The sequence below is a fragment of the Zootoca vivipara genome, chromosome 2, assembly GCF_963506605.1.
Source record: "Zootoca vivipara chromosome 2, rZooViv1.1, whole genome shotgun sequence".
In the NCBI taxonomy this organism is placed as follows: domain Eukaryota; kingdom Metazoa; phylum Chordata; class Lepidosauria; order Squamata; family Lacertidae; genus Zootoca; species Zootoca vivipara.
The window spans coordinates 82,701,939-82,725,499 of NC_083277.1; the positions used below are offsets into that span (position 1 = coordinate 82,701,939).

A 23,561-nucleotide genomic window follows, 5' to 3' on the forward strand; every position below is an offset into this window, starting at 1 on the left:
GGGACTTTAAACAGTGCTAAAATGTTTATTGGGGGAAAAAATACACTCGCTAGCCCTGATCCAGTTCTAGCTGCATGCAAGTACGCCTGACTAGTTGCATCAGAATGGAGATGGCGATTGTTGCCTTCAGTGGCTATGTGGTGCCATGATAACATTGTCAGGTAAGGAGAATGCTTGCTCCAAAATAAAATAAAATAAAATAAAATAAAACAATGGTGCAGAGCAACTGCAGGGGTCAGGGAAGGAGGGCAACAGAAGCTAAGAATTGCTGTAAAGAGTGGTAAACAGGGTTCTGCATAGGGGGAGATTTCCATGCCTTCTGAAAGCCTTTGAACGTTTTCAAGAGCAAATATTTGGTGCTGCTCTAAAGACTAACCTGCTCCCATCGCTTCAAGAAGATAGAAGTTCCTACCAAAGCTTCTGTTTTATTTTTGTTTCCTAGAATATAAGGTTTCACGCCTGCTGAGCCATGAGTTGGAAAGGGGTGGGGGGTGGGGAGAGAACAAGACAAGAACAACCGCACTTCCATAAGTGATAAGCGAGATGTGACGGGCTTGTCGTGTTGATTTTTCATACCGCTGCCTTGGGGGCAGCTATGTCATGTTGACATCTAGCTCTCCTGCCACTGTGCAGGGGAAAGCTTCACTGCAGAGGGCATTAGAACTCTGGGACTGTTTCCTCCCATTGTATTGCACCCTCAGAAACAGCAGGTAGTCTCCCTATGACACAGAGACTACCTCCACCTTCACCTACTGGTTTCTTCCATCTCCTAAGGACACACACTTGGAGAATTTTCTACTAAAATCCACAGACTTGCTGAGGACCACACTTTCTACAAGTGGACAGGATTAGGTACGTGTCACTAAAGATCCCAAACTCAATCCACAATATTTCCACATGGGGCTTGGAGGCCTTCTGTCTGAATCCCTCAAGAGCCACCACCAAGTCAGATGAGACCCAGTGTAAGTGGTGTAAAACTCAGTCCAAAGCTTACCGAGCACTTCTTATCATGCCTATCAAGTAGTGATGGAGGCACCAATAAGTCATTCTCTGCTGCCTCCATTCCTTCCTCAAGTAGTTGGCATTAGAATAGTAAAGGTCCAGCGCCGAGGGCCTTCTGGCGGTTCCCTTACTACGAGAAGCCAAGTTACAGGGAACCAGGCAGAGGGCCTTCTCAGTTTAGTGGCACCCACCCTGTGGAACGCCCTCCCACCAGAGGTCAAAGAGAACAACAATTACCAGACCTTTAGAAGGCATCTTAAGGCAGCCCTGTTTAGGGAAGATTTTAATGTTTGATGGATTTCTGTATTTTAATGTTTTGTTGGAAGCCGCCCAGAGTGGCTGGGGGAACCGAGCCAGATGGGCGGGGTATAAATAATAAATTATTATTTATTTATTTATTATTATATAAAGGTGATTCAATATAAGCAAGTATAAATTAATGCACAGAGGGCAAAAAACAAAACAAACCCTAGCTTCACATATATGCCAAAGAGATTTGAGTGACCAGAAAGGGACCTTGGGGTTGTGGTGGATAATTCAATAAAAACATCAATCGAGTATGTGACAGTGCCAAAAAGAAAGATGAATTCCATGTTAGGGATAACTAGGAAATAGATTGGAAATAAAATTGGCAATACTGTAAAATTGGCAATACTGTTTGGCTACCTCATGAGAAGAGAGGAATCTTTGGGAAAGACCCTGATGTTGGGAAAGATTGAGGGCACTAGGAGAAGGGGACGACAGAGGACAAGATGGTTGGACAGTGTTCTCGAAGCTACGAACATGTGTTTGACCAAACTGCGGGAGGCAGTGCAAGACAGAAGTGCCTGGCGTGCTATGGTCCATGGGGTCACGAAGTCGGACACAACTAAACGACTAAACAACAACAACAACAACAACAACAACAACTGTATAGTTAACCATGGGATTCACTTCCATCAAATGTAACAGCCACCAGCTTGGATAGCTCTAAAAAGAGGGGAGGGTGACAAATTCATGGAGAACAAGGCTACCAATGACTGTTAGCCATGCTGGTTGTTGCACTTCTTCCTCTTTCAGAGGCAGGATGCACCAATGGATCACGGGCACAAGTGGTGTTGCGCTCATGTCCTGCTTGTGGGCTTCCCATCAGCATCTAGTTGGCCACTGTGAAAACAAGAGGCTGCACTAGGTGGGCCTTTGGTCTGATCCAGCAGGCTTTTCTTAGGTTTTTCAGCCCTCCCAACATTTTCCTAAGAACTTAAGACAACTGATTCACCTTTTGACTCCTGGATTGTACCGAGTTTGCATTTTCAGTTATTGTGCTACTGTCATTCCAACTCTATGTTATAGTCTGTAGGACGGATGTGCCCAGGAGCCTTGTAATGCTGGGAGGTGCATAGTAAATGACAGGCAAAACCCATGGCCCAAATAACCGCAGCTTAAACAGATCCTTTAGAGCAGCGGTTTTCAAGCTTTCCACCTTCAGGGAACCTTTTCCACAATGACCAGTCTTCTGAGAAACCTTGACATGTCTACCACAGAACATTCCAGGGGCTGCTGGTAGATACTTGGCTAAGGTACATACTTGGCTCATACAAAGATGCCACTCACATTCTCCTATGGCTGCACGATGGGGGGGGGGGGGGAATTATCAGTAATGGAGGATAAGCTTGGCCTCAGGGAAGCATGCTCATCCTTGCCTTCTCATTACAGAGCCCAATACAAGTTTTCAAGGGACCACAGGAGTACCAGCCTTATAAAAATTGAAAGAGCACAGAATACCAATGGGAAGGGAATATAACCAGTGGGATAGAGCTAGGAACAGAACACATGCTGTCTAAATACATGTTTCTATTTCATGCAGTGTTGGTTCACATTGTCTAGAGCAGGAGTAGCCAATGTGGTGCCCTCCGGGTATTGTAGCATCCCTATCTGCTGGCTTTGCTTGCCAGAGATGACTGGAGTTGTAGTTCAACAACATTTGGAGGGAATCACATGGGCTAATCCAACCTAGAATAAGCACATCTCGTGTAGTTATTGGCCCATTTCAACGTTCTCTTAATAAATAAATTAAATCCCTATATCTGTATTTATTACTTTGTTCTAGGGTAGCCAGATGTTCACATGGAACTGTGACTATTGTTTGGTATATGCCATCTCCGTTCCCCTCATCTAAACCTCTGAATAACTTCTGCACAACTAAACCTGCACAAAATAAAAAAATTCCTTCAGTAGCACCTTAAAGACCAACTAAGATTTTATTTTTATTTTTTTAAGGTGCTACTGAAGGAGTTTTTTTATTTTGTTTCGACTCAGACCAACACGGCTACCTACCTGTAACTAAACCTGCACAATTGAACATGCAGTAAATTTGAAATTTGCTTTTGTATAAGGTGCCATCTTTAGTTGTTTCCCTGTGCGCACACACACAACCCCAAATTTTTAAGGCAAAGAGGACATGAGAGGTGCTCCAGAAGTGCCCTGTAGACACTATTGGATTACAATTTCCATCAGCCACAGGCAGAACAGCCAATGATCAGGGATGACGGGAGTTGTTCTGCTGCACTCTAGATGTTGGCCTACATTGGCTACCTTGGTTAAACCCTCCACTCTTCTCCTGCTTAATTCCCTACAGTCTGTTGCCCAGCACCACTTTTTCACAGCTAGGCTCCAACAGCAGAAACAGCAGAAAGTGCATAACCTCTTTATTTGCCAATGTGTAAATGCCAAACACTAGATAACCGTAGTGCATGTACAACTGAAATTCCACAAACAATAAGACCAGAAACATGCTCTACTGAAGCATGTTCATGAAGCAAAAAAGAATCAGTCTAGTTTTAATCCAAGGAATTCATACCTGTCATTTATGGGTTTAGCTACAGAATCTGTTGGGGCTTCTCCAGACAATCTATTTATTGAGCATTCGTCCTGATTTGGTTGCACAAAGCTTAATCAGAGGTTCAAATATATCTGTTCTTTACTGACCATTCATTCTGATTTGTTTGTGGATTATGCAGCAATGTGCTTTCATCCTGCATTCACCCTGATTTGCTTGTTTATACATCTTCCCGTTAATCATTGTTTCAGCCCACACTTTTTAATGCAATTCCCCATCACTTTCCAAACCACAAAAAGTTCATTTCTTTTTTTTAAGTGGATTTGTTGTGCTAGGGTAACAGAGAGCTTTAATCTACTTTAATTGTGCAAACCTAAAGTTCCAGTATGAACTTGAATGCCCCCTGCAAAATAATGAGCATGCCTGGAAAATGTTCTTTTTAAAAGCAAAAGAATGCAGGTGCTATATAGTAGGTGAATAATTGGATTTGGACTGGGGACCCCTAACTTTGAATCGCTGCTTAGTCATGGGGCGAACCGTTGTCGTCAATGCTAGCCCTACACACGAGTAGTCCCATTGAAGCTTAAGGCCTGATTAATTTAGATTCATTAATTTAAACGGATCTACTCTTGTTGGATACAACTCATATGGGTGACCATTCACTTTTTCAGTTTACATGCCCACAGAAGATGGTACTCTCTGGATCATGTGACAGCAAACATGTATTTGAGAAGTTTGTGATTCTGGTGGGGAAAAGAGGAGGAATTTGAGCAGTCTCCCTCCACTGCCACTTCTTAACTCTTAAATTCATTTTTCCTAAATAAGCTTTGTTTTGTTTATTTATTTCAATAGGTTTTCAGGCACGGTTATACACCTTATTATACAACACACTGTCTGATGCTTAAAATGGAGTGTTGGGAGAGCCAAGAAGGGAATAGCCTCTTCATTTATTATAGTTTTCTCTGTTTAAAGAATCCAAGTAAAAGTTTCCAAAGCAATTTGGTTGTTGTGTCCGCCAAATATGTTAGCTGCTTGACAGTGTCATGAAAAACTTTACCTGCTCACTGGTCAAATTTAACATGGCATAATTTATTCATGGTGCCAGGAGAAGTAGCGACCTGAAATATCCACCTTATGAGGCAGGCTTCCTCAAACTCGGCCTTCCAGATGTTTTTGGCCTACAACTCCCATGATCTCTAGCTAGCAGGACCAGTGGTCAGAGATGGGAATTGTAGTCTCAAAACATCTGGAGGGCCGAGTTTGAGGAAGCCTATTATAAGGAAGGGACCCAGGTGGCGCTGTGGGTTAAACCACTGAGCCTAGGGCTTGCTGATCAGAAGGTCGGCGGTTCGAATCCCTGTGACAGGGTGAGCTCCCGTTGCTTGGTCCCAGCTCCTGCCAACCTAGCAGTTTGAAAGCACGTCAAAGTGCAAGTAGATAAATAGGAACTGCTACAGCGGGAAGGTAAACGGCGTTTCCATGTGCTGCTCTGGTTTGCCAGAAGCGGCTTTGTCATGCTGGCCACATGACCTGGAAGCTATACGCCGGCTCCCTCGGCCAATAATGCGAGATGAGCGCGCATTATTGGCTCCCTCGGCCAATAATGCGAGATGAGCGTGCAACCCCAGAGTCTGTCACGACTGGACCTAATAGTCAGGGGTCCCTTTACCCTTTACATATTATAAGGAAACAAGTTCTGCCTTGTTTTTGTGCATAGAAACACACACACACACACACACACACACTGTGTGTACAGTATATATATAAACACAAACATCTGCCTGACTTCCCCATAAATACTTTCCTGATTAATAGACCTTATCTGGTTAGCATGACAAGCATCTCTATGAAGCTTTGTCCCTGGGCAAAATCCCTCCATAAAGAGATTTCTCTGTACCACTTACAGGCCACTCCAGGGTCACCTGACCTCTTTTGGAGTGCCCTGTGCCTCAGACTGACGGCTGCCAGACTTGCAGTAGTATGATGTCTACGCTGCTGAAAGGGATGGAGCAAGCTTCCTGTCAGCCACCGGGAATTCAGGAGACAGGCAGCTGAAATGGGTGCAGAAGACAAGTATCATAATAAAATGGGCTTCTGGGTTTGTTTTGGGGTGTTCTCTAGGGGGATGCTGGAGCACATCAGCATAAATCAGTGAACTGGTACAGGCTACCCTAACTGGGAGATGTCAGTTGCTGAAATGAAAAGTCAAGCTGCCTCAGCCTGCTCAGTCTTCAACATTAGCCCTCATGCCAGTTACAAAGAGGACCCACTTTCTGCCCCTCTCATAGCTCTGGGTCCCCTCTCTCCCGCATGCTTTCTTTTTTAGCCCCGTAAGGCCCCATCCACCCATCCCATTGCCTGGCCTCCCCATCACTTCATCTGTCCTAACTTTCCTCCAGTCCATGCACACAGTGGCATAACTCAGTCACTACCAGTCCTTCTCTGTCCTCTTCAACCAGGCCATCCAATCATAGCAGAAGTGGGCATATGCAGCAAAAGCCTCCCAATGAGCTACAAGCGGCCAGAGGAGTAGCACTGGGAAGATAGCAACTTCCAACTGGGGTTGGTGGGGGTGGAAGGGCAGGAGATAACCTGGTGGGTCCCTATGGTCACTGCATTGGCAACTCCAGCCTTATGTGCTTGATTCCATCCCATGGAGACCAGCGAGATCTACCAAAAGAAGTCACCAAGCTATGCCTTCTGGTTTCACCCATAAAGCTACAGAGTGCCACCCAAATCTCACCTAGGTACTATAATGTTTGGGTTTTAAGGGCTGGCAATCCCAAGTCATACTCATAGCCAATAGGTCCATATTTCCCACCTATTGAGAGTTAGTCATTATTATCAGTTACCTAGGCTCCTACTTTTCCAGCTTAATCAAATTCCAAAGGCTACTGATGAGAATAGATTTAGTTATGGCCGTGTTAGAACTTATAACATCGGATGGAAAAAGAAAAGTAACAAATAAGGCCACCACATTACTGAAGCAAAGCAGGTCTGAACCTGGATGGGTAACTGCCACCTTGGGAAAGAATTAACTGCTGCTCTAAGGCAATTGTTCCATCAGAGCCAAGCATTTTGACTTGCCAGACAGAATGATCCCCTCTCTCTTCCCGCTGCATGCTTTTGGGGAGGGGGGAGGGGGGACGTCCCATTGCACAAGCATCAGCCTTCGCACAGGGCTTCCACTCATTAGTTGAATCCCACCCTTGGGTTCCATAGCAAAAGGAAGACAGGAAATAAATGTAAGAAAATCAGTAAAGATAGGGAAAGTGGCACTGCAACGTGTATATCAAGTTCAATTTCTCACCATAGGTTAGCTATTGCAAAATCCACAAGATCAACTCAACTTCTCATGCAAACCACAAGCTAGTGGTTTGCTTTGTATTTGCTGCCCCATTGTTTTATTTGGTTTTGTTGTTTTAAAAAAATGGAGTACCATGAAGGTATTGGAAAGATTTCACATGAGAAAAGTGTTTTCTTTTTCAAACCTGTCACCCGAATATGTAGTGTGATGGATGCAGAGGTACTTGAAATTCCAATAAACACTGAATGAGTTTGAATTCGGGGTGAGTCGGGGGATGCATGGTTTAAATACAAATTGATACAGTGGGTTGGATTTGAAAAAGTCATACACAAGAATACACCCATTGAAATCAGTGGGCTTCAATGTCATGTTCATCCAAGAGAGCAAATTAGAGCAAATTAGATGCTCTTTCACCAACACAAGTAAGCTAGTACATAAAATATATCACTCTATCAACCCTTGCTTTTTCATGCAAAACCATTTGCAGTCGTTTGCGGTCATCAACAGCTATCAGTCAGTCAATCACCCATTTCCACCACCCTTCTGAGTGATCCCCCCTCCCCATCCCCACCCCTCCCCACCCCTTCTCTACATAAGTGCCTGGAAACTTCCATTCCACTGTATCTGAAGAAGTGTGCATGCACACGAAAGCTCATACCAAAATAAAAACTTAGTTGGTCTTTAAGGTGCTACTGAAGGAATTTTTTTTATATCACTCTATCAATTTAGAGTACGGTATATACCATTAAATTGTGTATGACCAAAGCTTGCTAGTTGAGATGCACAGTTATCAACAGCCAGAGACAGGATCCCAGGAGTCTGTGACCCCACCAATGGACCATGAGCAATCTGTTATTCTAGTCTCCGGAATGACCAGAAAACTGTACGGATTGCTTAATGGCCTCCCTGTATCAGCTCAAGAAATACCTTTGCACAGATTACTGAATCAGTTTGTGAGAGAACGTGAGTGCCACCCAGTGGGTTTGCAGGAAACTGTCAAGGAGCAAGAAGTATATTTGGGGGGAGGGGAATTATTATCTCAAACGCAAGGTCTACGCACATTCACACAACCAGGATATTCTCATTGTAACTTGCTCCACATCACAGCCTTCATGTCCCATGCTATTAAAGGCATTAAACTGCAGGGAAAACTTTTTAGCATAATGGTTGGAGCGAAGTACACGACTAGGAGGTGGCTTTTAAAGGGAGTAAACAAAACCTGGGTGGCATCAGTCATAGGAGAAGCTGGCAAAAAACCATTGCAACAACAATACTTAGACATTACCCCATGTGCTGGACATAGGAAAGCGTTTTATTGCAATGTTAATATGAAGAGAAGTGTTTTTAAAGTCCATAATGTAAACACCATGGACTTTAAAAACATGTCAACCCAGTGTGCAGCAGCTGTGGGAAAAGGCAAATTCCATGCTATGGATCATTTGGAATTGAAAATAAAAGCTGCCAATATCGCGATGCCAATACAAATCTATGGTGCACCCACATTTGAAATACTGTGTGTACAATTCTGATCACCTCATTTCAAAAAGGGTATTTTAGAATTGGAAAAAGTTCAGAAAAGGGCAACCAGAATGATAAACGGGATGGAGTGACACCCCTATGAAGAAGGTTTACAAAATTTGGGACTTTTTAGTTTAGAGAAAAGGCTAATAAGAGGGGCCTTGATAGAAATTTATAAAATTATGCATGACTTGGAGAAAGTGGATAGAGAAAAGTGTTTCTCCCTCTCTCATAGTACTAGAACTCATAGTCATCCCATGAAGCTGAATGTTTCAAGATTCAGGAGAGGCAAAAGAAAGTACAGTGGTACCTCGGTTTAAGTACACAATTGGTTCCGGAAGTCTGTACTTAACCTGAAGCGTACTTAACCTGAAGCAAACTTTCCCATGGAAAGTAATGGAAAGTGGATTAATCCATTCCAGACGGTCCGTGGAGTACTTAAACTGAAGCGTACTTAACTGAAGTATGAGTGTAATTGGTTCTGGAAGTCCGTTTTTAACCTGAAGCGTACTTAACCTGAAGCAAACTTTCCCATTGAAAGTAATGGAAAGTGGATTAATCCGTTCCAGGCGGGTCCGCGGAGTACTTAAACTGAAAGTACTCAAACCGAAGCGTACTTAAACCGAGGCATGACTGTACATATTTATGCAACACACCATTAAACCATGAATTTTGCTCCCTCCAGAGGCAGTGACAGTCACCACCTTGGAGGGCTTTAAAAGAGAATTCAGCAATTAGGCAAAGCCTCCATTTGCAGTCGTTCTGGCTGGTATGCTCGTCCTCACCATCTTCCCCTTCCCAGCTGACAGGTTAACAGGAAGCAAACAACTATAGTTGCTCTGCTGTGTCTCTCAATCCCTTGCATCTGCAAATCCTAAATCTGCCAGAGTGGAGGATGGACACACACACACACACACACACACAAAACAGAGAATAGAAAAATCTAGAAAGTTGCCAACATATGCATGCAACAGAAGGTCCAACAAGCTACCTGAGGATTACCTGTTTTACAACTGACGATGACAAACAAGGAGGAATTGTCTGAGAACACAATGACTGCAGACAGCCAGGGAAAAGCAATCAAAAAACTGTTCAACAAGGGAGGAATAAGGCCAGCAGGACAAAAGGCATGGATTTCAGAACATCATAGCTCAACAATCTTAGAAGTTGATAAGAAAAAGCACATGCATAGAAAATAAAGGCCGGGGGGGGGGGAGATATCTAGAGGGAAGTTGGCCTGGTTTGCACGCACCACTAGACAATTTTTTTAATACAATAAATTATGATTTAATGTACATGAACACTTTGTTCCTCCCCCACTCCCAACCACCACAAAGGGGAAGAAGAAACCAGAGTCTAGCTTGCTGTGACATGTGAACCCAGGCTTATGGTTTGTTTCCTCAAAACAACCACTAGAACAACAACAACAATGAGTGGTAAGCCAAAAGCAAAGAGAAACAAGCCACAAGCCTGGATTTGGACATGCAACAAGCCTGATTCTGACTTGTTTCCTCCCCTGAAAAGCAAGCAAGTGCACAGCAGCAGCAAAGCACTCAAACACACTAAACCATGGTTTACTTTAATCTATGGTTTAGCAAAGTACAAAGAAATTACAGAGTACAAAGTTGCCTATCTAAATTCCGCAATGTGAATTTCTAGATCATAGCTCCCCTGCCTTTTTGGGGCCCAGGGGCACATTTGAAAACCTAAGAAACTGCCATGGACACCACAAAAACCCATTTCACAGAAGACAAAACTGGCAGTGGTTTCCCCCACACCAGGCACCCCCAAACTTCGCCCCTCCAGATGTTTTGAACTACAATTCCTACCATCCCTGACCACTAGTCCTCTTAGCTAGGGATCATGGGAGTTGTAGGCCAAAACATCTGGAGGGCCGCAGTTTGGGGATGCCTGCCCCCACACTCTCCAGACAAGTGAAACCCCTATACATAGCCGATAATAACCCCCATTTAACAAAAAGGAAAAGCAGGCAAGACAACCCCTCCAACAAGCAGCCCAAACAGGCAAACAAAGCAGACAACATTCTCAAAGAAAGAAAAACAGACAAAATGCACAGTAAACCAACAAAAAGCAAGCAAGCAAAGCACCCTCACCTGGGGATTAGAAGCATTCTGGAGAAAAGGAGGTAAAGAGGGTTGGGTGTTTGAATATCTGTATTTTGCTTGCCTCCCAGCCAAACACCACCCATGGAAAAACAAAACCAAAGAGCTCTCCCTCCCCCTGCCAAAAAGAACAAATATAAATTGGGAGGGTCAGGGGGCCTTGACAGGCACCAAGACTGGTGTCTGAGGGCAGCAGCGCTATAGAAGAAAGAGAAGAATCCTTAGAACACATTTGTTTCTATGGGTGTCTCTTTCAATACATCTTTGGGGGCAAAAAGCCCCCAGAGAGAACGATGCTAGAATTAAGGATATGTCTGGATCTTGGCAGTGTGTGAGCACACATATGTATGTTTCGCAGGCAGGGGAGGAAACATTTCTCTTTCATCAGATGATTGTGCTTGATCTCTAGGGAGGCTTACCACTCAAGAAGCAAACCAGAAATGGCCCAGAATTTCTCCACCCTACGCTGGGCCTCACTAGCCTCCATTAGCAAAGGTAGTAACAGCCCATGCCTTGTCAAGCCCGAATAATCTGGTGATCCTAAAATATTTTGAGATCAGATCCAATGGATTTGTCCATTCCTTCCTATAACCCTGTAAAACACACACACACCTCAATCTATTTGAATAAAGATCAAGGATGCATTTCTATAGCAGTGCTGGATTCAATCCCCCATTCCACCACATATGTGTGTGTGTGTGTGTGTGTGTGTGTGTCAATGTTTACATTCAAATGGAAATTCACAGTTCACTTGGAAACTTCCTAAGGGGCATTTCAATCCTCTTGCCATTTCATATTTTGCTTAATTCATCAATCGACATTTTGCAATTTGTTACTTTGATATTTAAGTCCCAGTGTAAACTATACACATTGCAGCTCAAGTTTCTAATAATAAGTTCATGAATTATGGCTTGTCACCTAAGGAAATATTTCCAAGTCAGTTGAAATTTATCAATGTGTTCAAAAAGACTGCGGTTTGCAATCAACTAACTGCTGAGTGAAATTAAAAAGCATCTTCTCCAACAGCAATACTTTGAGCCCATCACACATATTATTATTATTTTTTTAAAAAAAACATGTTTTCTGCTCACAGAAGACAGCATTGCAAATAAAGCCTGGCCATTAGCTGTATCAATGATAGTTACAATAGTTACCATGCTTAATGTAACTGGGTCCATTTCATCACATAACTGTTCCTATCAAAATATAGAATGTGCCAAATATATAGGGTGTTATGTATTAGTGTATATAGTTTTCCCTCAGGTCCTCAGGTCCTTGACAGCTGTTTTAGGAGGGAACTTTAGGAGGGAACTTCGAATCATGTTTGATACATTGTTTGAGCCAGGCTCTATAAAAGCAGGCCAGCTCGGCAATGCAGTTCAGTTCTGTTCCAGCTTCCAAATAAAGAGCTGCTTTGGAGAGATTGCTGTGTCGTCTGCTATGCTTACCCACAACTTAACATAGAGTGTCAAATATAGAGTGTGTCTATCATAAGAATCCACAGCATAAGGGAAGGTCCTCACTATAGTGCAGAGATAGATACCCCTTCCTGGCTGCAGTGTCACTTATCCAAAAATGTCATCAAGCATATTTATTACATTTCGGATGTGCTGAGCATCCACAATCCAAATAGGGGGGGAGTTCTCTTACGTGCTGCCAGTGGGGGGAAATGCTGGTGGTAAGGATGCAAAATGCTTTTGGTATAGCATTCACAACGGGGAACAGGAAATCCTCTACTGTTACACAAGCAAATCACCAAGCCATTCCAACTTCAGTTGCGAGTGTAGACCTTTTAACCACCCTCTGAAATAAATTCAGTCAAGACTCAAATTTTTGGTTTGGTTTTTGGCAGAATTTGGGCCACAACTTTATTGATTACAATCAGGTGAGTGGTTGCATAGGCTCTGGTTCGACTATCTCCCTGCACCCTTGCGGGCAGGGCTGACCCTGGGCACCAACTATAGGTCAGCCTCAGGTGAACACCTGGGACAGTGAAAGCAGGAGCCCTGGATGTCCCCTGGACTCAGGCTCAACCGCTCACAGGGTTGACCGACCAATGAGTCCGTGGATTCCTTTAGCGGAATACCCAACACATAGGGATGGCGAGACCCTTCTGCCACCCCTATCACCTGAACCAGAGCCTATCCGCAACCTTACAAGTTGTGACGATTTGCTATGCGGCAGGCGAATCCCAAGTGGCACCAGCCAAGTGGGGAAAATTCCTGCCGTGCCCCTGTGCCAACGAGAGACGACACAGGACAGCAGAGCAAGGTCAAGCGCAAGCCCTAAATATAGGGAGAGGTGGGCAGGTGTTCCGATGCACTGAGCCCAAAAGAGGAAGCTCGGGGACATGTGCATGGGCTTAAACAGATGTCCCTCGATCGATTTAGCTGGCATCCCATTGGTCAGATTGCACCCAGGATCGAGGGACCTCCAATAGGGTGTTGTGGCCACCCAAACGTTCCCACCCACAACACAGGGTACGGTTGCCAGGTACCACCACAGCATGTGCCCTCTTGTTAGGGAGGACCCAATTTGTGCAAACATTTCATATGTCCCACAAGCTGTTTTTAAAGTGCAAATCTGAAAAGCACTATCCGTTTCAGATCTGGATGGCATGGTGTTCAGGAAATCCCTGTGCTAAAACACTATGCCAAGGCAGAGAGACAGAAGCATTCTCTGCTCAGTTGACATCCATGCTCTCGGTCTATCCCCACCCACACATTATGCAAGAAATCCCTGTACGTGGCTATGGAGTACCAACTGCATCGCAGCCTCACAATGGTTGTCACTGCAGCTTTCTCCAGTGCCAGCTGAGTCCCACATTACAGCAGGGTGTTGTTGTTGTTTTGTCTCACTCCCCAGCAAGGGGGTGTCCCTTTCCCTCAATTTTGATCCTCCCCACCCCCAGGCAAGCCGGCTGAGCCCTCAGTAAAACTATAGTCCTCTGCTAGAGATAACAGCGTTTCCAAGGCAACAAGATGGGATTTTCTTGGAGGCAGCAAAAAAGGAAATGGCTTGGAAAGAAAATGAGGGAGTGCGGGGGTGTTGGGGAGCGCCAGTGTCAATATTAACTTGGGGCTTCTGGCTCAGATGGGGGGTTCCTCCACAATAGGCTTCCAAGAAGCAAGGTGGGCCCTTAGTTTCCCAGGATTTGGCCCTTTGTGCAACAATCAGATCGGACTAAGTTCCCTTTTTATCAGGGGAAGGGTAGCCCTGTTAGTGAGAGCCAAACTATGTGTGCTCTGTGTTATTCTCATGTTTAAGCCAGCATGTTTAACCTGGCTGATTGGAGATGAGCAGGCATGAGACCCTGATCTAGAACACAATCTTGATCTCAACTGGGTGGTCCTTGCCTTTTTGAATTTTTTTACCGCCTGGCTGGTGCTGTTTACAGTAAACAGCACTTGGGGAGGCAAAAAGCAGCCAGGAGGGAGTGGTTTTCAGCAGGGGGAGGAAGTATAAAGCCTCAGAGACACATTCCAGATTTGGGGGGGGGGGGCACTGCAACTTTTTCTTCAAAAAATCTAGGACTACGATTGTTGTATAAACACATGACTAACATCACACATAGCTTGGCACTACGTCTCCCTAGCCAAAAGGAGCTCGGAGTGAAAATACCCTTTTGTCTTTCCTGGCCACTGGTAACCAAACAGGGCTTGGGCAGTAGGGATAAATCTTCACAGCAATGCTTTTCTAAACAGCAAAGTAATGTGACCCCACTGGCCTACCTCCTTTGACTTTGCAGCAATGATAAGTCACCTCCCTAACACCCAGATTTTCACCAACAAGCCTATCAAGTCTTCTCTCTCACGTACTTATCTATAGCATCCTTTATAGGGACACGGGTGGCGCTGTGGCAAAAACCACTGAGCCTCTTGGGTTTGCCGATCAAAAGGTCAGGATTTCAAATCCATGCGACGGGGTGAACTACTGTTGCTGTGTCCCAGCTTCTGCCAACCTAGCAGTTCAAAAGCACACCAGTAGAAGTAGATAAATAGGTAGCGCTGCGGCGGGAAAGTAAATGGCATTTAATAATAATAATAATAATAATAATAATAATAATAATAATAATAATAATTATTATTTATACCCCGCCCATCTGGCTGGGTTTCCCCAGCCACTCTGGGCGGCTTCCAACAGAAAAATGAAATAAAATAATCTATTAAACATTAAAAGCCTCCCTAAACAGGGCTGCCTTCAGATGTCTTCTAACAATCTGGTAGCTGTTTTTCTCTTTGACATCTGATGGGAGGGCATTCCACAGGGCGGGCGCCACTACCGAGAAGGCCCTCTGCCTGGTTCCCTGTAACTTGGCTTCTTGCAACGAGGGAACCGCCAGAAGGCCCTCAGTACTGGACCTCAGTGTCCGGGCAGAACGATGGGGGTGGAGACGCTCCTTCCTTGCACTCTAGCTTCCGTCATGGTGTCCCATTGTGCCAGAAGCGGTTTAGTCATACTGGCCACATGACCCGGAAAGGTGTCTGTGGACAAACGCTGACTCCCTCGGCCTGAAGCGAGATGAGCGCCATACCCCATAGTCACCTTTGACTGGAGCAGGCTTCCTCAACCTCAGCCCTCCAGATGTTTCGAGATTACAATTCCCATCATCCCTGACCACTGGTCCTGCTAGCTAGGGGTCATGGGAGTTGTAGGCCAAAAACATCTGGAGGGCCAAGGTTGAGGAAGCCTGGACTGGAGTTAATCCTCCAGGGATCCTTTACCTTTTACCTATAGCATCCTTATAATTACCCTGAAGGTCAATTAATCTCTAAAGCCACAGAAGCTGCTTGAGCTGCTGGAATTGTACAGCTGTATAAAAATCAGAAATTTGGGTTATGTTCTGTAGGGGGAAATTGTGCCTTCCCAAGTAAGACACCTCCATTGACAGTGGGAATTCTGCCATGTCTACTCTGGTCCCCAAACTCTTCTATCAGCCACATGGACAATAGAAGACTAGAATGAACTGAAATATGCAATGGACAGGTGCATTGTAGGAAACATGTGACCCCTGTGCAAATATGTTCGAAGGAGTACAGGTCTAGCCATGCTCTCCCTTGCTTTGGGCATTTTTTTCTGGTCACATGTGTTACATGGCCTGCAACAGGAAAAATATCTGCCTCCCCCAGATTCTCCCAGGATGGCCAGACCACTTATCTTCAACTGGTGGATCAGATTCAGGACCCAGAACTGGCTTTCATTGACCTAAAGTAGGTTGTACTAACATTACTCCTGCCATCCTAGTAAATGATACTTAAGAATCCTGCCTAGACTATAGTCTGTACGTAAACTGAGTATTAGTGATTCAAAAACCCATAGGTAATGTTTGCAGTCAGTTTGTAAACTTTTTTTTAATTTTAAAATAAACTTTATTGAGATTAAAATATATATACAAAATCTGAACAACTAAACAAGATAGAAAATTAAACAAAACAATACTAACAAAACTCAAATAATAAATAATATTGATTAATCAGATAACAAAGCAAAGAAATAATAATTACAGATTAATACAAACTTAGGTTTGTAATGTAAACTTAAAGGCTCTGCTTTTTCTCTTTAAAAAAATGTTTAGGGGAATTCTCATTTTCCTACTCATATTGAAATACTGCCCCTCAATGAGGCCAAACTTGGATTCACAAAATGTTTAGGGGTATGCATACCCCTGTGTCCCCCCTAAAAGACCAACAGGTTAATTGTGGCAAATACTATTGTAGACGCAGATGGCGCTGTGGGTTAAACCACAGAGCCTAGGGGTTGCCGATCAGAAGGTCGGCGGTTCGAATCCCTGCGACGGGGTGAGCTCCCGTTGCTCGGTCCCTGCTCCTGCCCACCTAGCATTTCGAAAGCACGTCAAAGTGCAAGTAGATAAATAGGTACCGCTGCAGCGGGAAGGTAAACGGCGTTTCTGTGCGCTACTCTGGTTCACCAGAAGTGGCTTTGTCATGCTGGCCACATGACCTGGAAGCTGTACGCCAGCTCCCTTGGCCAATAATGTGAGATGAGCGCTGCAACCCCAGAGTCGATCATGACTGGACCTAATGGTCAGGGGTCCCTTTACTATTGTAGAGCCCACTTCATCAGAAATATAATAATAATAATAATAATAATAATAATAATAATAATAAGTCATTATTTATACCCCGCCCATCTGGCTGGGTTTCCCCAGTCACTCTGGGTGGCTTCCAACAAAAGATTAAAAATACATTAAAACATCAGTCATTAAAAACTTGCCTTCAGAAACTTACAGAAGCCTGTTTGCTCGTTAATCACTGCAACTCTTTGAAAGCCCAGATGTCTGGCTGTGTAGCTTCATTGTCTCATTTATTACACGCATGTACTAATGTGTCCTTGAACTATGCAGAAATGGTGTGTCTTGCAATACTACTGGTATGCATAACTTAGGGTACAATCTTGTACGTGGCATTCTTGGGGAGCCCCACTGAACTAAATGGGAATGGGGCTTACTTCAGAGCTCATATGCATGCACTACTCTTAAAACCAACAGCACAAGCCACCAGAAGCGCAGAATGTCAAGATCTCAGTACACCCTATTTCAAAGGAACAAACATAGCAGAGTTATAGGAATAGGGTTTAGTCCCCAATACAGTACCAGAGCTAGATTCAACGAGCAGAAATCTTGGGAAGCATCAGAACACCAGCAACAAAGGAGAGAATGAAGAACATGTCTTCTCGCTCTCTGGACAAGGGCTGTTGGTACAGACTGACACGAATCAGCAGAACAATGAAGAAGTCACAAATAGGTGGAAGATCAAGGTAATAAAGGGAAGGGAAAGTTAAGAGGTCTGGCAGGGGCTGGAAGTGTGTGCCTAGCAATGGAGTATGGAAAGGACAGACCTGGGGAGCTCTCCAGCGAGGAGAGGGAGGAGGCAGGCAGTAAGTGGCATGGCTTCAGGCCTACTTGAGAGAAACTCAGGAACAGCTACAGCTCAACAACAGAATCTGAGCATACTCACTCCCACTCCTTCCGCTGTGCCTGGGGTGTGTTGTGGATCTTGTGGGCCTGATGAGCCATGATGATGTCACGGTGATCCACCACTCCTCCACGCCGCTTGTACGAGAGGGGCTCCTGGCCCATGTAGTGGTACCAGCTGCCAAGGAAAGGGTACTCGGGGCTGGTAGGCCCACGCCCATCGTGCACTGCTTCATAGTAGCTGGGAGGGGACAAAAGGGATGCTCGGACCACAGCACGCCTCGCCATCCATGGGACTTGGGTGGAGACCCCAGAGGTTTCTGCCTGGCTGGCTGCCCGCCCAAGGGGTAGCTGTGGACACAGAACACAAGGGGAGAAAAGAAAAAGTGAAACAGATTGGCAAGATAGAGTGGTTGCCTAGAAATATAGGCTCTCTTTTTTCAAACTGGCTCACTCAAAGCAATTCCACCCAAGTCCCTGGCTGCTTCAGAACACTCCCTTAATTTGATAGGAGAAGCTATCCATCCACTTCTAAGGTAATAAATTAAGGAGTTGTGAATGAACAAAGCTGTTTCTTCTCAGCGGGCAGAGTTTGGTTTATATGTGGAATAACGTTAAGGAATTCTCCCAATTCCAGGTGCTTGTCCGTGTTAGCCTTGTACGGCTGACAGGAGGGAAGCTGGAAAGAGTGGGGAGGTCAGAATGAGAAGGCCGAGAGGATTCTGGGTTTTGTCTTCAGAGCTGGATGGCAATTGGGTTTTTTGTTCTTTTGTTTGTTTGTTTGTTTGTAGCCCTTGGGAGATTTTGTACAGCAACTAAAAATAAACAAAAGATAATTAGGCCCCGAGGGGATTTCTATTGCCAGTACAAACCCAACATCAGGCCCTAGACTGTCTCTTAGCTTGCTTTGAAAAAAAACAACAAGCACCCAGCCCCAAACCACATACAGTACTGCCATCTCACCCAGGCATTGCAGCACCTGCCATAGTTGTATAGATAAGTATTGGCCACAAGAGGGCACTCTCATCACCAAGAAATAATAAAACACAGCAAAGGGAATCAACTTTTTCAGAGGGAAAGCTAGCTTAGCAAAAAAACTACTTGGTCATCCCTGCTAGCTCCAAATCCTACCCAATACAGCACTGCGCTCCATCGTCATTATCTACTTTACCACTTTGGCTCTTTAAAGCCTATTGACTTCTTTCCCTCCCACCTCATGGCTTTCAAAATTAACCTTTATATCATTGCATTTTGTACGTTTTCCAGTTCTAATTACACTCATTACAAAATGGCTCAAAATTTAAATAAAGATAGAAAGATAGAAAATTTCTCATTGCAAGTCTTCAGACAACCCTGCTAGTGATGTTTATTGCTTACAGTAATCTTTCAAATATCGTATAAATTTACTCCACTCCTTTTGGAATACTTGATCACGCTGGTTTTGGATTTTTCCTGTCGGCTTCGCCAGTTCTGCAAAGTCCATCATCTTCATCTGACTGCCACTCTTCTTTCGTTGAAGGCACTACCTGCAGTGCTTTAGCTTAGTGCCTTTGACTATCCCACCGTCAGAAGGAAAGTCTGACAAGCTGTTCTACTTACAGCTCTGCCTTCAAAATTTATTTCGTCTCCTGATACTTTACACTGTTCTCTTTTCATTAGTTTCCCTGAGTCCCACGACAACACAAGCCAATGATCTGAAATGCCAGCGTTCCGGCAAGCTATTCCCTCCAAGAAGGGCACTGAGGGCTGTATCCAACAATGTTGCCCCATTAGTGCAAGGGTTTCCTCCTGTGCAATGGGACTTCCTCTCCCTCTGCTCTCCTCCATCCCAAATATACTCTGGAGAGTTAGGGGAAGGGGAACAAATTGGGGGCAGTACACAAGGAGAGGAAGTGCTGTTGTGCAGCAGACAGCCCAGTAGCTAACTTGCAACCAATGATTTTTGTTTTTCAACAGCAGCATAGTATAATGGTGGTCGTCTGCCTCAATAAGCAGTCAAGCTGTCACACTTTGCACTTGCTGCAGTTTCTGGGTCAGTCTCAAGGGCAGCCCCACATAGGGTGCATTGCAATCATTGAGTCTAGAGAGGTTACCATCACATGGACGACAATGGCCAGGCTACCCTGGTCCAGGAATAGTGATAGTCTCTTATCAGCTGAAGCTGGCAAAAAAAAAACAAATTCTTTTTTTTTATAATGTATTTATTAAGGATTTTCTCAAATTCAATGAGATCACCTGGGCCTCTAGTGACAGAGATGGATAGAGGAGCAGCTGCATAGAATTGTAGAGTTGGAAGGGCCCTAAAGGATCATCTACTCCAACCCTCTGAAAATGCAGGAATTACAGCTAAGGAATCCTTGACAGTACAATCCCATCCAAAACAGGCAATTGACCGCTTATCTCGACCTGGGGATCTTGCCAGGATTCACGAGTCAGTTTGCTGGCCCTCATCCTGCCCACCAGCAAATTCAGGCACCATACCAGAGATTGCATGGCCTCTCCTGATCCAGATGTTACAGAGAAATAGAACTGGGTATCACCACTGTACTGATGACACCTCGCCCCAAATCTCCGTGTAGAAGAGAGAATTTCAGTAGCCACAGCACAACAATTATGGGTGTGGGAGTACTGTCCTCTTTGCCATGTGGCCACCCAGATTTCACATCCCTGTTCTCTGAAAATTGTGGATACTCTCTCTTGCCACTTCACCACTCACCCAACTGTGACTTTCTTCATTTTTTGGTCAATTTCAGAATAGTTTCCTGCCTTCAGAATAGTTTACTCAGCATCTCTCTCATATAGCTGAGAGGGGGGTGATCTGACTATAGCACATCTCACCATCCATAGCGTTTGGCAGAGGTTTCAAAGGTTTCTCTTCTACCATCCTCTCTCTCAGATCTATAAAGCTTTCTTCTTAGTCCTCTATGTCTACACCCCTATTGCTGGGTGGGGAAGTCCAGCAACATATCAGAATCTATGCATAAATTCACCTATGCCTAAAATATAAATCTTCTGTCTCGCCCACAACCTCTTATCAATAACGTTGTTAAAGTGTCCCCTTGATTTCTCCCTCTCTTTTAAATCCAGTCAGCTGACAAACCCTGCTCTTTCCTTTCCACAATATCTATTTTTTTCTTTTATTCATACGGAGCATTAATACCCCACTCTTCAGCCAAAATGGCTCCGTGAGTGGCTTACGTGCAATTAATTAAAACAAGGCAGGCCCTGCCCGCACGTTATGGGTTGCGTTAAGAAAAACACAACCCATAACGGAGGGAAGGGTGGGGGAGAAATCAAACTCAAGCACCAATTCTCAAACAATTGTTCTTCTAATGGCCAAGTTGGCACAATTCAAGAATAGGAGGTGCCTGATTGATGGAGCTGGGCTTTTGGCCCTGCTTCCTAGCTCTCCCACTGAGGCAGTCCGGCAGAAGGACTGCCCACAGGTGACACTTGCGGGAGAGAAAGCCCGATGGAGCTGGCCTTCCACAGCAGAGCTGAGGGAGGAGTGTGCTCTTCTTCCCTTCTCATCTGTCCTGTTGACAGAATGGCTGCTCCCAGTTGACAGCAATATTACCAAGGCTTGCTCTTCCATTTCCATCTCAACTACCCCAACTCTGGCTTGCATTTCCCCCTCCCTCTGCTTTCCCAATCCACTGTACATGGTCCTAAGAAACCAGGCCGAATGTTCATTGGTGCATGTCACCAGCTGCGCAAGGGAAGCTGATATTTTATCTTCATGTTAATTAAAAGGAAGCTCGGAGATGAGCATTTGTCCCACTAGTCCTTTATCTTCAAAGAGAGGAAAACACAATGTTGGCTTTGATTTTATTTTTATTTTAAAGAATCGTATCTGAATGGTTGAAAGTGCCCATTGTTGGGGCTGAGAGACATAATGCTGCTGAGATACTGGTGGTTGGGGGGGGGGAATAAACAGTCAGAGAGCAAGAAGCACAGGTGGAAATATTCTTGGAACTGATGACCGAAAATCCAGTTAGGATTTTGTACCCTAAATTAATCCAAAAGAATCGATATACTGTTGGTTGATAACAGTATGATAATTTAAATAATTGTCCTGGATGTATTTCAAAATGCTGCTTTTCTTTTCAGTAAATATACATATACATATTTACAGGGCCGTCTTAAGCATGCCCGGCGCCCTACCGCCGTGGTGCGACAGATCCCTTTGGCGCCCCTCCCCGCCCCATTTCCCAGCGCGGCAGGTGGGCGGGTGGGCACCGCGCGCAGCGTGGCTGCACTGCGCCACCCAGCCTGCTGTAGGGTCGGCCCTGGGCCAGGGGGCGCTGCCAGCCCCGTTGCGATGCCCCTGCGTGCGGCAGAGGCAGCCCCAGGCCCGCGCGCCTCCGGAGAGCGGCCTGAAGCCACTGAACCGCGGAGGCGCGCCTGGGGCAGCCTCAGCCGCGCCTCTCAGCAGGCGCAGCGGCGCCCCTGGTGGTCTGGCGCCCCGCGCCACCGGGGGCGAGCCTAGAGTCGGCCCTGTATATTTACACTCGAATAATAATTCTAGTGGTGGCAGCAGTAACTGAAGGGAACTGTTTAGGGAAGTTTTTAAAGTTTGATGCTGTATTGTTTTTAATATTCAGTTGGAAGCCGCCCAGAGTGACTGGGAAAACCCAGCCAGATGGGTGGGGTATAAATAATAAATTATTATTATATTATCCTGAACTATTCTAGTTCTAGTTCTATTCTAGAACAACTAACTGTGAGAATATTAAGAAACTTGCATGAATCAGCGCAGATGCTACCATGCATTATTATGAAGATTTTTTTTGTGCTTGTCGTTTACAACTGTCCAGTCTGCTTTATGCACTTACTGTATCAAAACTATTATTAAGAATCCTTCCTTACACTGTATTCCCTTTTCCCTACAATCCAAGGTTCTAGCTCTGCCATTTTACTCGCTCTCATGTCTCTTTCTCTCTTAGTCCCCTTCTCCTCACTCTCCATCCTTAAAACTCCCTTTTTGATTTCACCACAAAGGACACTTTCACAGGAGACACCAAAACAGCTATAGCAATGCTGTATGCTTCCCTAACCACTTACACCCCACAAATGAGGCACCAAGATGTCTTTGGGTGCCTGTGATAACAAATCCAGATGGGCTCCCTCAGTAAAATAAACATATATGCTATGTATACAAGCACAATATAGCCACTTGGATTTCACTTGGATTGGACCATGGATTTCAGTGGAAGAGATTTATCCTTCACCAGATTATGCCCATGAATAAAATCAAACCTGTGACAGTTGTGACTTTCCTAAGCCTCAATTTTTTCCACCTGACACAGCAGTCCCACTATACTTCATAACAGGGCTAGTCTTGGTTACATGTCAAAGAAGAGATCCTGGGTGGTTTGATGTTCTGTAATTGCACTAATAGACCCAAAGAGAAAACATGCACCTTCCAGCTCACATAAATTAAACAGCCATATAGTTAGAGACTTGTCATTCAAATTTTTAAAGTTGTTGTTTCTACATTAGATACCGTGGGTTTCTTTTAAGTACATTTGGGGGACATACAAGTTCTCTGTGTCACTTAAGAACACTTTAATGTGTTACACACAACAAGCAAGTCCTACAAGTTGAATGGGACTTGCTTTCTGGTAACAGAGCAACCCTGACCGTGGCCAGGCAGCAATGGGACAAGGTGCCAATCCAGATCTTTCTCCCCGCCCCCTCCAGTTGTTCATGTTGTAGAGCTTCCCCTCGTCCCTTCTTCCTTGGTGCCATTTTGGGGTTTGCACTAGGAAACGAAGCACTAGGGTTCACAATCCACATTAAGCCAATATATGAATGGGCCCCAAGAATGCATCTCATCTTCCTGTGGCACCCCCACCT

At 44.8% G+C, this 23,561-nt stretch overlaps 1 protein-coding gene across 2 annotated transcripts in view; it reads right to left on the reverse strand.

The window, feature by feature from the left end:
• The window catches only part of CACNA1A (calcium voltage-gated channel subunit alpha1 A), a 268,936-nt gene that overhangs the window by 228,562 nt on the left and 16,813 nt on the right, over positions 1–23,561 (reverse strand). For both annotated transcript variants that reach the window (XM_060271756.1, XM_060271755.1), the window contains exon 2: positions 17,746–18,053. In XM_060271756.1, the coding sequence (XP_060127739.1) occupies positions 17,746–17,990 (245 nt within the window). In that variant the 5' untranslated portion in view covers positions 17,991–18,053. The remainder of the gene's footprint in view (positions 1–17,745; positions 18,054–23,561) is intronic.